The sequence below is a fragment of the Misgurnus anguillicaudatus genome, chromosome 9 (genome assembly GCF_027580225.2).
Source record: "Misgurnus anguillicaudatus chromosome 9, ASM2758022v2, whole genome shotgun sequence".
Taxonomy (NCBI): domain Eukaryota; kingdom Metazoa; phylum Chordata; class Actinopteri; order Cypriniformes; family Cobitidae; genus Misgurnus; species Misgurnus anguillicaudatus.
This window is the reverse complement of record NC_073345.2, coordinates 16,376,240-16,393,058: the sequence shown is the minus strand read 5'-3', so window position 1 is coordinate 16,393,058 and position 16,819 is coordinate 16,376,240. Positions and strand designations below refer to the sequence as shown.

The 16,819-nt window shown below is 37.7% G+C and overlaps 2 protein-coding genes across 7 annotated transcripts in view; one reads left to right on the top strand and one right to left on the bottom strand.

Annotated features, from left to right (window-relative positions):
* Positions 1–2,334, bottom strand: part of cxxc5a (CXXC finger protein 5a) — a 30,237-nt gene extending 27,903 nt beyond the window's left edge. Inside the window, exon 1 of one of the 4 annotated variants that reach the window (XM_055180083.2) lies at positions 1,861–2,334. The gene's annotated coding sequence lies outside the window, so the exon portion shown is untranslated. The other 3 variants (XM_055180081.2, XM_055180084.2, XM_055180082.2) reach the window with 3 other exon arrangements.
* A 10,489-nt stretch (positions 2,335–12,823) lies between these two features.
* ppp3ca (protein phosphatase 3, catalytic subunit, alpha isozyme) overlaps positions 12,824–16,819 on the top strand; it is a 74,819-nt gene continuing 70,823 nt past the window's right edge. For 2 of the 3 annotated variants that reach the window (XM_055179450.2, XM_055179449.2), the window contains exon 1: positions 13,478–13,741. In XM_055179450.2, the coding sequence (XP_055035425.1) occupies positions 13,693–13,741 (49 nt within the window). In that variant the 5' untranslated portion in view covers positions 13,478–13,692. Of the gene's footprint in view, positions 13,006–13,464; positions 13,742–16,819 lie in introns of those variants that run through there. The other variant, XM_055179448.2, reaches the window with a different exon arrangement.

Below are 16,819 nucleotides of genomic sequence, written 5' to 3'. Positions count from 1 at the left end.
ATTTATTGTCGCTCTGGATAAAAGTGCCTGCCAGATGCATAAATAAAAAGTTCAAACTATATCTGACTTGCTCAAAACTTGAAGAAAAGATTAGTGTGTGTTTTTGCTGTGAATTAAAACATTAGCTTTAACTGAAAAATGTATTTATTTATGCATATTTAGGTCGCAAGGCCTGTAATTGTACTGTCATGTGAAGCTGTTTGCTATGAGAGCTCGTGCCTCCTCCCTAGGGACAAGCACGCGACTAATTGGTCCTCCCCTACTGAATAACGACCTAAAACAGACAGTCCTGCAGTGCACGAGGACTTAAAACAATGCATACATTATTAATAATATACACATTTTACGAACCAGAAAAACAGATAATAACGCTATAAACAGCATACATTTTAGATGCAATTTAATAAAAAATAAAAATTTAATTGAATATTTATTTTTAACAAATGTATATGTCTATTGTGTGTTTGTTTGTATCTATTTTTGCACTAGTGATTTAAGTCGGAACATAAACCTAAATATTTGTAACATTAACTCACTACAACAGATTGTAAAAAGGAGGAGGCATTTGCTAAATCCTGCTACTGAACAGCTGAACCCGCTAACAGGGGAAAAATTCACTGTCAGGTTGCTTCGCAACGTCACGCAGGCAGATATCGAGTAATTCAGGTAATGCGGAGTCCAACGTAACATCTCCCCCTGCCGCTTTCTGCCACCAACGAACACACACACACACACACACACACACAAACACGCGCTTTCACACGCACGCGCTAACACACGAGCTACGCACGAGATCCTGATAATGCAAACGCTGACAATAATTCACGTTTTTCGCCAGCCTTCGTCTTGCGCGGCGTCTTGAGCATTCGCACAGCTCAAAGTTTTAAACGCGCGTCCAAACTTCTCCAACTCTGTGCGTCATAGTGAAAAGTTAATGACTGGCAATCTCACAAACAGTGCGTTCATGAGCGCCGCGCACTGTCGCTCGCGGACTGCAGCAGTAAAGGCTTGCTCGCTCTCCGCGGGGACATCAGCCTGATAATATCCTCTCGGCGAACAATGAAGCGCACATTTCTGCCTAATCCCACCCCGATGGGTTGCGCAAATCATCACAAATCGTGATCGACCGAACAGAAGAAAATCAATACGGGGAAAACACATTTCTTTTTAAAATTTTACTATAACTGTCGTTATTAAAACACGCAACGATCAATGCGTAATGGTGAATGCACAGGTGTGCCGCTGCTGGTTCACCAAAAGTTGTACTCTTATAACATAACGCTCATCAACTAGCTACAATACCACCTGTCGTTACATGCTGGAGAAACTATCATAAACGTCATCGGAGACATTATTTTACTAGCATATATTTCAGGAGTGTTAAGTTTGTACAGTCCATCATTGTATCGAAACATAATTAGTATTTGTAAATGTATGATTTTTTTGTCACCTAAATTGACACATTTGATTTAATCGGATACTTGCGTTAAGAATCGTAGGAAGCATATTACTTCCTGGGAAGCATGTTTATGTTCCCATATTAAAATAAAATCTGGAACATGTCAGTAATGCCCAGTCGCTAAACATGCGGCGGGTTTTAATTTTATTTGATATTAAAAGCAGCGCAAAAAATACCTTTTGTCTAGACTCAATGATCTGAAACCTCGGTCTCTGCGGTGCCAGTATACGGTCTGCAGCAGCGCGAGCGAGACCGTACGGCAGATTCATTCTCCCGTTCTCCCAGCCGACAAGATCGTTAGGAAAATGACATCCCAACTTTGAGCAGACTTCAACAAAGTATGATCCCCCCCTTCAATGTATCTGCATATTTGCAAACACTGGCCCCTTTTTTATTCGCACCTACCAAGGCAGATCCGAGCGGAGGGGAGGGCTTCCACTGTCCGAGCGCCCCTTCTCCAAGCCTGTCGTGGGGATTGATGGCCAAAAGAAGCGAGAAAAACCTTATTCTACACTCCCAGAAATCATGTAGCCTTCGACCGAAACGAGCGCGCGAGGAAGAGGACAGTAAATTATTGCTAAACGTACTTTCTGGGAAGCTGAGCGTGTGGGCTCACCAACCTTTCGATTCTCACAATCCCACCTCTACATCCAGAAGAACATGCAAACACATTTCATAGATTTTTGGAGCATCGCGTAAAAACCGAAGTGGACTTTCGCGCGACGCGCCACGGAGGAAAAACACCGATAAACAAAGACATTATGAGTCGACGTTTACGCGTCACAGTGTAGCGATTGAGGTGTTTTATATGATAGATATGCAACGTGTAACGTTAGAGGGTTATTGTTTGGCTGATGTTTGTGTCGGCTCGCTCTCCTCATACAATGTGCACCCGGGTTTTTTTTCTCTATGAGCAAAAGTTGATATGTCGTCATACCTCTTTAAGACTGAACTTCCCTTCGACACATTCATATTTACCATCAAACAATGTCAGAAGAGTGCACGTGGTGACTGCATGACTTACTACTCGGTTTAATTTGGGAAAATAAAATTAGTTTTGACTAAGTAAATTATTATGAAATAATTAAGTATAAAGGATCTACTCATTTATTTACACTCTTTGAGACTTTGTTTTGAAAAAAAATAAATAATTTATCAAATCCAATAACTTAATGCATTGTATCAGTAAAGCACTGGTCAAATGCTAAAGCATACAACGCTATTATCCTACATCATGGGCTGCATTTTAATTTTATGGATTAAATACAAATGCGTGAAAAGCATCTATTTAAAAAACTTTTAAATAGTGCAATGTCCGGCTTTAAATATTAGTGTACACAGTCATGTTATGTAAAGGTAACCCTGTGAGTTGTGCAGTCTTGTAAACAGCGGTCAGATGTGGCCGTCCGGCTCCCGGTTTCGTCCAGTCCACTCCGCTTCTTTTGAATGTCCTGTCTGCTGGCAGGCGGCCAACCGAAGTGTGTGGAAATGACACCGCCAGGGCGGCAGAGATTTTCCTTCATTTCTCTCCTTCCCGATCGCAGACGAGCTGACATTGGCTAGAAAGTGGAGCAGCTCGTCAGGGACAATCAATGCGAATCGATCGAGCCGCGCGGGTTTCAGGCTCCGAGCTGGAAAATAGCGCGCGCTCGCGAGCAAGCAAGAGAGAGATAGAGAGGGTGGGGAGGGGACGTGCTACCAATACTCGCGCGCGGCGCGCACAGATATCGCCTTCACTAAACCTTTATTTCATGTAAGGGGCATCGAAGACAGCTTATTGATTAGACAGTTTATTCCTGACGCAAGGATATTTAATCATATTCAGCAACACCGGGGATAATGTTTTTCCTCACCTGTCAAACTTATCCTAACGCAACGCCGCTACGTGGTTTGAGTGCGGACTGCATTATTTATAATTCATTTTTAATTTTTAAAAGTGACAATTTATTTAGGTATAGTAAGGTCAACAGTTTAAGACCACTAGTGAAAGGCACAATTGTACATTTATCTCACTTAATGCCATTTAAATTACAAATTATATTTTCACCAATGATTGAAAACGAATTTCATAATGACTTCAGTAACACCGACAAAGCCCTCTTTTTCAGTAGGCTATAAATATATGTAAAAAGTTCCAGGTCTAATATTAATTATGAAATACGCTAAGAAAAAAATGTAAAATGTTCCCTATAGCTATCGCTGGTGTACCCTTTCAAAAATATTTATTTTTTGCACCTGAAAAGTTCTTATTACCTCAGAGGTACATCTAAATACATACTGTGTCTGTATCTAAATGGTACATATTAGTCAATATGTCACTGCCCTAGTGACAGCCAGGGACCAATTTAAACATTTTTTTCGGACAGTGTGATGATAAAATTTACTTTGCTTGCAGTAGGATACGTATTTCTCACTAGATGAAGTACATTAAAATACATAGGCTACACAGTATAATAGTGTCATACAAAGTTTTGTATTGAAAATATTGATTTGTTTTGAAGGAAACCATACAAAAACACTATAGTGCATCTAAATCTGGCACCTTTTGTTATGCATTCAATATACATAATGCATAAAAAGCATGTATTCAGAAGCTTTTACAAGAACAGTCAGCAGCTAGATAATGTAGATATCACCAATGTCAAGATTTTATGACAGAAATGTTATGCTTTTATATTTGTTCTGATAATATATATTATTGTACAATGGTGGTATTTTAGTGCAATACTGCAACTGCAAGCATATGATCAGAATGACTAAGAGCCTTTTTGCATCCTTTGGTAACATTCAAACCTCCCTGTAAAGTAACACTGTGGTAATGCCATAGCAACTCTAATGGTGATGCCATGGTAACCCAGCCAAAAACACTTTGGTAAATCTTTGCCAAAAAGGAAAAGAAAGAAAACACTGGTAAATCCATAGTGATTACATGGAAACTGCTTGGCATAGTTGTAAATCCAAGGTTACAATATCAAACTGGCTTAGAAATACTAACATGAGGAAAAATATACATAGTTAAATTACAACACTGTGCTTACATGGTGTAACATTGACATCAGTAGCTGTGTGGTGTGCCATAATGTAAAACATATCTTAATTATCCAATGAAACAATTGTTTTGGCACACAAATCTCTTCATTACTGTATAGCTATCAGTGAACAATTCCTTCTCCATATAGAACATCATCAGTAAAAATTAAGTTAACGCACATACAGAGACCACTGTATTCTAATCCAGGTTTGCGTTGCGTTACACTGGTTGTCTAAGTTCGACAAATAGCTTTTGTTTCATCACTGACATATTTTCGTGGTCGTGGGCTGACACGCACGGGTTTCGTCAGAGAGATAAGCGCACAATGGACGCATCCAGTCCCTCACCGACGGGCTGGCGTGAATAAATTGGACACGCATTGCTTCGTAATCCCCTGAGTGTCTCTATGGCTCTGGCAAAGTGCCTGGCCTCACCGTATCTTACATTAAGCAGACGTCAATCCGTTCGTCCTCCTTTTGCTTTTGAAAATCACTTCCATGTCGAAGTGCCTGACCGATTTCTGTACCCGGCCTCCGCCAACTCTCAAGGCCTTCATAAACGTGTCCAAAAGGGGGAGGGGAGCAGTGAACGTTATCCAACAGTCCGGCACCGGTTTCTGCTCTGATTATAGTGACAGAAGAAGAGAATTGTGCAAACTACTGCTCATGTAATGTAGATGCAATTGAGAAAAACTGAATTATGATTTGACATCACATTACTTCTTTTCCAAAAACCAGAACAATGATCTCTCTCTTTCTCTATCTTCTTAAACCCCAAATACTCAAACAAGCATGAACAACAGTTAGTCACATTCATAACATGTTCTGTCGCAGTTATAATCAATCCTTTAGCCTGTCGAATCATCAGTAAACTTTATGACCTGCTGGGGGATGGGATGGGTCAGGACGTCTGGAATGTGAAGACCATCGTTTGAGCAACAATTGTGAAGCAACCTCAGAGAAGAGCACGACTGTCAACCGATTTAAACCTGTTGCTTAAATAAATCACTATCCGATGATAGTGGGAAAAGGTGGAGAGACAGCTGATGTACTTATGATATGACTGATAGAAAGGTAGCTATTTTTTGCTTTCATTATCAGTCTCAGATAAAACCTGGTCATAAGTAGAAATCTGCAAATACTTTAATCTTCCCAATTATAAGTGCAGGGTATGAGACTGGCCCTGAGACTTCATGGCATTCCAAGCTTGACCTCAGATGTTTCTCAAGAAGAAACTGACATTGGATGAAGCTGATAAAGATCGGCCCTGGGATTGTGCAGGTGTTCAAAGATTTACACAAGAATGAAGCTCAAGTAATACGTTTACCTATCATTACTTAGCTACTAATTAAATGTGCTTTTTCTAAAGAAGACTCAGGGCTATACAATGAAACAAATGTAAAAGGTTCAAGTCATTGGTTCTGCGCACATGAAACCACTGTTTTGACACACGGTGTGAGGCTTGTTACTCAACATGACACCATGTTTGCAGAGTAAATGTGACTTTATGGTTAGACAGGAGGCAGAAAAAAACAATCACAAGTATGCAAATAAATGTTAGAGAGGAGACAGATTAGAATTCAGTATGGTATGACATCATCCCTATAGACGGTTTCAGCAGTAACAACATAAACAAGCGGCTGTCGCGGTCCGCAGTAACTTTCGGTAAACTCCGCTAATAATAAATAACAACAAAGTACTTTAAACGTAGTTTATTTATATAACAAGCAAAACAACAACACATAGATTACTATTAGATAGGAAACCAAAACATTTGTTATTTTTGACGAAGCATTTGTTCAAGAGATCAGTTTAGCAACTAGTTAGACCATTAAATAAACGAAACCGGAAGAAAGGTTCGGATCCAGACGTATCATGTGCGTCCGATGAAACCGTCTATAACACTGAATATTTGATCAATGTAAGTTAAAATATACATTAAAATATGTATGAACACAACGTTCATGAAGTAAAATAAGTAAAAGCCTTCTTTCCGCTAAAAAAATAGTCCCTGACAAACGTGCTAAGGGTGCTGCGCGGTGAAACACAGAATCGTTGGATGACGAGTTGCACGCGGTAAGTAAGACTTCTGTCTTATGTTGGAAATAGTCGCGTGCATATTCTATAAATGACACAAACATGTAGTGAATCATAAGTTAAAACAGTTTTGTATAGTGTTGCATGACTCGTACTCGCTCCTCCCGTGTTATAACTCCTCCTTCTTCATTTTTGCGTACGTTATCGGAAAGATTCGGTAAAGCTAATCTTTCTTTTATAAATCTGATTAAACTAAAGACTCTTCAGAGATATAAAGGATGTCATACTACTCTATAGGTACTCCAGATTAACATCAGAAATGCAGAAACAGCGTGTGTTACGTGAGCTTTAATAAATTAGATCCTTATCAGAGATTTTTAAAAATGTAATTTAATGCTGCGTTCACACCAAACGCCAATAGAGCGTCTGGAGCTAATTATTTTAATGTTAAGTCAATGTAAAGACATGTTTATGCTCGTCTGGAGGCCTCGCGGCGTGAATGAGGTGTTTAGCGCGGCGCCTTAGACGCGAATTCACCACATTCGCGCATTCAGTTTGCGTAAATGACCCGAATTCGCGTCTGACGCCCAAGTTGAAAAATGTTAACTTTGGTGTCAATTCGCGCCATGTTAACCAATCAGAAGTGGATTTCGCCTCGGACGCGTGTCAATTTAGTTTCAAACGCTTGCTTTTTACTCATGTCTATTTCACTCTAGATGCGCGAATGCATTCAAAATGTTCAATCGGCAAACTAGACGCAAATTTGTCGCTCTATACGCTTTGGTGTGAACGCAGCATTAAACTTTTTGAAAACTTTCAAAACAAAGATAGGACAAATAAGTCTAAAACAAATCAAAGTTTAAATGGAGTCAAAAAGCGCAGTAAATTGTAGAGAACAAAACATAATAAAACAATAATATCAACATTAAAATGACTAAAATCTCTGAAAACAGTAAGATGTCACAGAATTCTGATAGCTTGTAAGAAGTTTGTAATTTGATATTCTTATAGTGAAAAAGAAACTGGAAATTACTGAACCATATTTTTAACTGTGTTACTATGTTTATTTTGTGAATAAGCATTTTGAGTTTACTTCTTAAAAGTGAAAATATAACAAACTTCAGATGTTTTCAAGAACTGCTACATGTACTAACATTTATGCATTTCTCTGTAAACAAGCATATACAATAAATACTTAAATACAATAAAACACTGTGACATCAATACAATTCATCAATTTACAGCTGAGTGCTGAATGCGAAGTGTTTAACACTTTCATGTCAGAATCTTAAGACCTGGATCAGACAATCGGTACCATTAGAAGCATGCTTATGTAATTAAGTGGCTTTTATTTCAGCCAGGTTCCCAATTTCTGCTACCTTGTTTTAAAATTAGTTTATAATAAATAGACTTGTGTCCGAGCATGGGTTAGATTCCAATATGTGTCCTGAGAGTAACAGCACAATGAAAAATACCAAGTTGCCTGTTTGGCCGCACGAAAGAGAGAGAGAGAGAGAGCTCTGGTATTGAGCAGCAATGCGTGACACAGGAGAGGCCGTGGTGGGCGTGCTGGCCCCGGGGCTACGGTCACACTCAGATCTTTGTTGCGTTCTCTCCGCATGAGACGAGGCAGAGACTTTTCTGAAAAAGAGAGGGAGAGGCGGGTATTAATTTAACACTGCTTGCTGGTTCCTGTCTTAGCCGCATGCATGACCAGCACTGCAGCAGTGCCAAAAAATCTCAGACAAAAAGTGAAAGAGGGAAGATGTCCGGTGGTGCAGACGTTCAGGAATGTTTGCGAGCTGTGTGAGTTTTCCAAACAAACACTGCAGTGCCGCTTTCTCTTCTCTGCCCCGGGGCACACACATATCTCCTGAAGCTCACCACTCCTTCATCTATTCAACCACTGCTTCATTACAATAAACCTGCCTGGATGCTCTGTTTCACCAATGCATCATCCAGAAATTAACTTTTGATTCTTTTTAAGTGATAATTTTACAATTATATGTCAAATAAAGCTCTTAAAATATTATGTGCAAATGTAATGTTCCTGGAGCTCAGATGGTAGAACATTGTGTACGCAGTAAAAAGATCATTGGTTTGATCCAGAGAACACACATACTGATTAAAATGTATACCTTAAATACATTGTAGGTCATTTGATATACTGTCAGCCAAATGTGTACATTGTAAAGAATGCACAAAATGACCTTACGCAATAAACGCTGTGCTAGAATACTAAATTAATACTCAAATGCCAAAAAATAACATAAGGATGCATGCATTACATTAAACATGGATCACCATTGTCACATATTAAATAGTTGCTGCACTTATGTAATGTTGTTTTAACCGATTGATCGGTCAAATTTAATTTTTTTCTGGTTTTATTTAAAACAATGACTGTCCCTTTTTGACAATAATTGGTTCAGAATAACCCTAAAGGGTTCAATGTTAGTCCACCTTAAGGGGTACTGTTCCCATGTCAACTTAATGATAGATATTTTTACAGTCTTTGCACTAAATCCATTGTTGTCTAAGCCTAAAATTGAACTTAAGCCAATATAACAAAACAAAAATCTATTTAAACATCTTTACCTCATATTTTAAAAATCTAGGGCATTTTTATTCCTGTCAGTTGCCTGTATGACCCCAATCTCACCTCGCATCATCTTTTCTTTTTTTATCTAAACTGCACTGCATTATACTACAAGATCTCTTGTATTTCCTCCTACAGCTTCATTGCTTCAGACTGCTTCTGTTTCCTATTTCCCCCCATCAACAGTGTTGGATTATGAGGCATACTTGAACTCTCCCTTGGCGTTCAAAAACATATGGTTGTCTGTGAAAAGCTGCTCCTGACAGGATGACAGCGAAGGGGTTGGGCTATCTTTTGCTTCTGACCCAGTAGCAAGAGAGAGAGAGATTCATCTAAACCCTGCCGCACAGGGATTCATCTAAATGCTGGCAGACAGTAGAGAATTAGAGGAGGAGGTGGGCTCATAGGTCTTAACCCTCAAGGCCAAATGACTAGCACTGTCATCGGAGGAACAGGTGTGGTCTAATGCTCATGTTTACACTAGAGATGCTGATGAGACAGATCTGGTACGATGTTAAAATGTTGGGCTCGTACAGTCTTGTCAGAGATTCCTAAACAAAAAACAAAAGCCTAACACACATGTAAGAGTATCAACTGGACAAATGATGCAAATGAACCAAAGAACAGACGCTTAATGGTGTAAGAAAGGTGAAATCTAGTGTTTCAAAGCACAAATGTGTAAGCAAAATCCTGCAATTCTAGATCACCATCTAGTGGTCACCTGGCTACACTGTGGACATAACATTTAAGGGAATAGTTTCCCTCATAATTTACTCACCCTCATGCCATCCAATTTGTACAGTATATACTTCCCTTCTTCAGCTAAACACAAGCAGAATTATATAAAAATCCTGTCTCTCCTTAGCTTTCTAATGCAACTGAATATCCTCTTACTAAGCAGATACGTCCAATAAGTCATCCATAAGATTCCAAAGAGGTTTTGTGAGAGAAAAATACTTATTCAAAAATATGATTATGTGCAAGAGGTCAAATGTCATGCTTACGTCAGAAATCAACTGTGTTTTGCGTGGCCTGTCGTATAACACAGAAGTCAATGTTTATATTTTTTAAAGTATATATATATATATATATATATGTGTGTGTGTGTGTGTGCGTGCTGGGCAAAGATTAATCGCGATTAATCGCATACAAAATAAAAGTGATTTTTTTTGCATAATATATGTGCGTGTACTGTGTCTAATTATGGTGTATATTTAACCACACACACATTCATATATTCATTTCAGAATTGTTTTATTTATATATATATATATATATATATATATATATTTTTTTTTAATATAGAATATATAAAAATATAAATAAATATATATAAACATGTAAATGTTTCTTAAATACATACATTAATTTTTTATATATATATATATATATATATTTATTTATACATAATAATTACACACAGCACATACTCATATATTATGCCAAAAATCACTTTTATTTTGTATGCGATTAATCGCGATTAATCTTTGCCCAGCACATATATATATATATATATATATATATATACACTACACAATTGTTTTGCTTTAGAAGACATTTCTGAACCCACTAGACGTATAATGGACTGTTTGTGATGATGGATTTAAGTGCTTCAACAAGTTGGAGGCAATTCAATTACATTACAAAGTCAAGTACAGCCAGGATTTTATTTAAAATAAATAAGTTTGTGTTCAAGGGAAGAAAGAAAATCCTATCGGCTACACCTGGGATGAGATAGGGGTGAGCAAAAATGAAAGTATTTTGTGTGAGCGATTCCTTTAAGTTAAAGTAGAGGTGTGTCATTTTTTCATTGTTAAAATATTTTCTTATATCACAGCATACAGAGACAAATGTAAGTAAGTAAGCCATTATAAGGTCAATGCCCCTAAAAAGGTAAACACTGCCATGTAAACATTGTACGGATTGTTTGAGAATCTTGTACAGCCCAGCACAGCAATATTAACTTAACCAGGACCATAAGTTTTTATTGACCAATGATACAGTACGCTATTCTGTTTACTGGTCTTATGTTTAACACATACTGACTTCATTTACATCATTTTTGCAATGAATATTCAAGAATAATCTGATCAAAATACTCATTGACTTAATGGCCCAACTAACTAAAATGAGAACTAACTACATTAAATGCTACTTGTAAAGTTTGACACTGAAATGTAGTACATCCTTATTATCTTATAGTCCACGGAAGAAAGTTGTTATACCAATAAACATCAATGCACTGCTGAACATTTGGCTGTCAATGTAAACTTAAGTCTTTGTAAACTTAAGGTTTGTACTTAAGTCTATACTGACCTCTATGGGATGAGTAACGTATTGCAAAGTCAAATGAGTGATTTGGTTTGGACATTTGAAGAGCTGAAGTGTCAACTCTCTATGATCTCATTAATCATTGTTTAAACATTATATCATCATTGGTATCAAAAATGCTTCATTTGATTATTGGAGGGATTACATATAAATACCCAAAATGTAAAATGTTAACAAAGTATACAAAAAAACACACTTTTCAAGATTTGTTTAACTTAATAACAAATTATTTACTCAACCTGATGCTATTCCAGGTTTATATGACTTTCATTAATAACAAAGGTAGATATTTAGAAAAATACCATGTACGTCTATAAAATCAATTATGTTTTTGTTGTTGTTGTTGTTGTTGTTGTTGTTTAATCAGCTTAAAAATGTTATCAAGTTGACATTGCTTAACTTACTTTGATTAGTTAAATTAACTTTAAAAAATATGTTGTCAATAACTTTTTTACAGTGTAATAATTGTTATGAGTACAATTACCCGTCTTTCTGCTTTTCTCAGACAGTTTTAATTTATAAATTATTATTATTTTTTAATTATTACATTTATAAATTATAAAAAAATCACAGCGATGGTGTTGTGTTTGATCGCAGGTGAACAGCAGGTGGCTGTATGCGTCTCCAATGTCCTTCATTGACTCACAGAAGAAGAGTCTGCTGCAGAAAACATCATGATTTAAATTCCTTTGGTTTTCTGCTTATTTTCGAGATTAAAGTGTTTTGATTTATGTATTTTTTGTGACTTTCATGTATTTTGATGCAATTAAACTGTGGCAGGCTATCCTACTTTATAAACAAAAATGCAAGGCTTTAATGACCACAAGAGTTACTCAATTTAAATCAAATTCTCTTTCTAAATGAACGATTACAATTGGAACACAATGCTCCATGTAAACGCACGAATTGGCACATTAGGGGCATTTCAGTCTATAAGCCTGTTAACAATTACAAACAGTCTTAATTAAATTTAATGTTCGTAACATTAAAATGTATAAAACTGCCTTTTTTGGCACAACAAAATGGTCAATCTTAACAATATTTTAACTTAATTTAATTTGCTGTGCAATAAAGCAATATGAATGGCCACAAGTCGTGTTTTGTGAATTCACAGCTGAAATCTAATGAAATTACAGTATTTTTTTATACTTATATTTATAATAAGTATAAGTATTTTAATTATATTTTTACAGTTACCCTGTAGTATCGCTAATGTACATCTCATGACAAAGTTAATACACATACATTACCTAAATATATGAATGTACACATTAGTATTACAGTCCGAATAAAAACCATCAAACAAAATTCACATTTAATGTGGCCAATCTAGTCTGACTTTGCGCATGCGTCAGCTCACGCGAACTTGATTTCTTGTGAAGGCGTGAATGTTTGTCGTTATATTTTTGATACAAACCCAAAGTTTTGTTTCAGAAGACATTTATTAACTCAGTGGATTACTTTTATGATACATGTTTGCGCTTTTGGAGATTCAAATTTTGGGATGCCATTCCCGTTTAATGGGCCGTTTAGTTTCGAGATGTTTCAGGTAGGCCTGTTTTTAAAGGTTTTACTATTTAAGTTTTGATCGCTTTTATCTCAGATATATGTATATAGTAATAGTATAAAATAATTTAAAGGAAACTTGTGGTTGCCATGGTAATTTTCATAAGGGCGTAATACATATGTTACACACGATTGACAACTTATAGGGCTACATGCCACTCATTTTTAGATTAAATAATAGTAGCTGAACGCCGCACGGATAAAAAATACGCACCAATATGACACAGACATGAGTGGCATATCAACTATTGATCAAACATGGCGTTCTCGGGAAAGCCCTTCACCTCCACCTGATGGCAGCATTACGCAGCCCCTTCACGCGGGTGCGTGGGAGTTCCCCGCTTCGCCATCTCGGGGTGGTGCAACGCGCTGAAAGGATCTCCCGAGCAGATCTCTCTTTCTCTCTCTCTCCTGTTTCTCTCCACCGCCCCCACCCCATCAGCTCCATCCTCCCCCTCACGACAGCCAGAGTCTCAGCAGCAGCAGCATCCTCCTCCACCCTCTCTAGGCAGCAGCATCTTCCCCAGCGCCGGCGGTGAGACACGGAGGAGACGCATCCGAGTGATGCCACTGCACCAACCGCATCTCGCCACCGCGACAACACGCCGAGAATAAAGCGCTTCTTCTGCGAGGAGGGAGAAACACGTTCGCCTGGAGACATCCACTGCCCATGAAGATGTCTGACATGGTCTTGAACTCCACCGATCGGATAGTGAAATGTAAGTGGACGTTTTTTCCTTCTACCTGCATCATTACCTCAATGTAAACCATTCCTCTATTTACTGTAACCTATGTTGTCAGCGCGGGGATAATTAGCTGTACGCCGTTTAATGCAATGTTCAGAAACATAGAGGACTATTGTTGCTTTTTAGCATTTTATTATCATTATGCGCTTTCAGTCTTTGGATTTTTCTCTCGTGTGGGCTGATCGTAATGAAGTCCACGGGCAGATGCGTGAAATAAGGCAGATCCAGTGGAGGCGGTGATGCAGCAGGATTTAGGAGGCATCACGAATGGTTTTCAGTAGTCTATAAGGTTTTCATATTTATCTTCTTTATCAAAGGGGAAGCCGCCTGTCTGTATAGGCAAATGGTTTGAGCCCGAAACTGTCACGCCCCCGTTGCGTTCAATTGATTTGCTCACATTTATTGGTCACGTAGCCTGCATTAATATTCACATGCATTCACAGCAACATGATAGCGGAGATCCCAGAGCTGCAGTATAATCGTTTACAATATTTGCTGTAGGTTTAAAATGTATGAAGGGAAAAGTGATATTCAAAATATTCCCATAGTTTCAATATTTGATTTATTTTACTTTGCATATGGTGCATTCTGCATTGCATTGCATGCTTTTATTAGTCTGTTTGCCTTTATCGGTTGGCCCTGACCATTTGACGGCTAGTGGGTCAGATTTTCACACGTTCATGGATTTCTCCATGGACTGATACTTTTGACTGCTTGCAGAAACTTGTGTCTTTTGCAGAAATTACATCCAGCGCTGTATAGATAAATCTCCTGTGATTCTAATATAATAGGCATTGTATATTTGTATAGAGTTGCTCAGTCTGAAAGTATTTAGTGGGTCAGGGCAGGCAAAATGTTATCTCCCCCTTTGTGTAATCTCAACATTAATGTTTTTCTTTACACAACTAACATGCGTCTACCTGAGTGCTTTTGAATTGCAAAAACACTTGGGTGAACTTTTAAAACAGTTCCTTAATTTTCATGCTAATGCATCCACATTTGTATTTGTATTGAATTTGTTTCTTCATATTTCAACTAATAGGATTATTAAAGGTGCAGTGTGTAAATTTTAGTGGCATCTAGTGGTGAGGTTGCGAATTACAACCAACGACTCAGTCCACTGCTCACCTCTCGTTTTGGAAACATATAGAGAAGCTACGGTAGCCGCCACCGGACAACCATGTCATCATCGGAGACAACTAAGTAAAAAAGTTTGGGCTTCTGTAGAAACATGGCGGCACAAAATGGCGACTTCCATGTAAGGGGACCCTCGTGTATGTAGATAAAAACGTCTCATTCTAAGGTAATAAACACATAACGGTTCATTATGAAAGGTCTTTATACACCCCTGATAATATAGTTGTGTATATTATTTTGCATTTCTGTCAAGAGATCCTTCTAAAAATTACACACTGCACCTTTAACACTTACTTATACATTATAAAATATCCTTGTGTGAATTTCTTTATTTGCACACAGTGAATATTATTGTCACATATTAAGTACTGACATGTTACCCGTCAGAACCCAGACTTTAGATCCAGCTCATTTAACATGCTGTAAATCAGTGTAATGTTATTCTCTGATTCAGCGCGCTCCCAGCTCACCCCTGTGCTTAGCAGCCTCCCTTCCCCCTTTATGTATAATTAAGGGCTTTTATCATCAACAAAATGCTTCAATAAATAACCACATTTGAAGTGATGAGGTTAGCTGAGCATTTGTATTTAGCAGCATGCTGCTCCAAATACTGGCGACAAACATAGCATTTGTCTCTGCGCCGAATCCCCGCTGCAGCGAAGTAGGATTTCATAAAATAGTGAATGGACTGTAGTGCACAGAGTCTCATTTACTAAGTGCAAGAAGAGTTAGTCTTTTCATTTCTGCACTGACATAATGGATTTTATGGCGCTTTCCATTTAGTGTTTTGATATGCTGCTTTATCGCCTGGTCTCACGGGAGCTGTACTGTGCATCATTCTGTATGCTAAATCATTATATTGTACCCTCAGTGCAAACATTCCCCAGACTCATTTCCAGCTCACTAATGAATCTGTCTTAATGTTCCTATTGTGGCATGAATGTGTTGTAACATTTGATAAATACAAATTCCAGTACAAATGTACACTGCAAATCATTTATAGATTTGCAAGGATGTTGAAATGCTCCTACAGGCTGAACATTAGCTGCATATGAACGTCCACTTGGAGAGCGAATGAGTCATATGCAAATACTTTTTTATGTTAAAATGAAATTATTTAGAAGAAAAAAAGCCTTAAGGCCCGACTGTTTCCTAGGATACACAATGTTGACATGCAGTAGATGAGTTGCATTTTGAAATACGAATATAATAAGCAAAGTAATGGTTTACATATGCATAAAGTAAACCATGGAAATCGAACCCTTGACATTATTGTTGCTGGCAGCGCAATGTTCTACCACCTGTTCTTACCACGATAGACAAGTGTTATTCTGAATGCTGCCTGTACAGTAGATGCCAATAGCCCACTCACTGTTCTGGGTTACCTACATGCCATGCTTAGAATGGCCTAGTTTAGTAAGTCCAATTCTGGGACATTAACTGTGTTAGTCCTGGTGGGCCTTGGCAAGCCACTAGGGTCTGAAGAGGTGCTGTCAGGATATAAACGGGACACTCAGAAAGGTAATACCTAGCAGAGTAGTTCTGTGCTTTAATGTAGTACATATGTAGATTTGTATAATAATGTTGCCTACTTGTATTATACAGTCATACTCAAAATGTTGGCAGACAGTAGCATGCTCTGTTATGATTTTTTTTGTGACCAACTTATGTGACTTTTTACTTTTCTCTTAAAGATTTTATATATATATATAATTAAAAAAATCTAATTATACTGCAGAGCATAAGTACTTGTTAAAGGAATATTCCATTTTCTTAAAAGAAAAATCCAGATAATCCACTCACCACCATGTCATCCAAAATGCCGATGTCTGTCTTTGCTCAGTAGAGAAGAAATTATGTTTTTTGAGGAAAACATTGCAGGATTTTTCTCATTTTAATGGACCTCAATAGAGC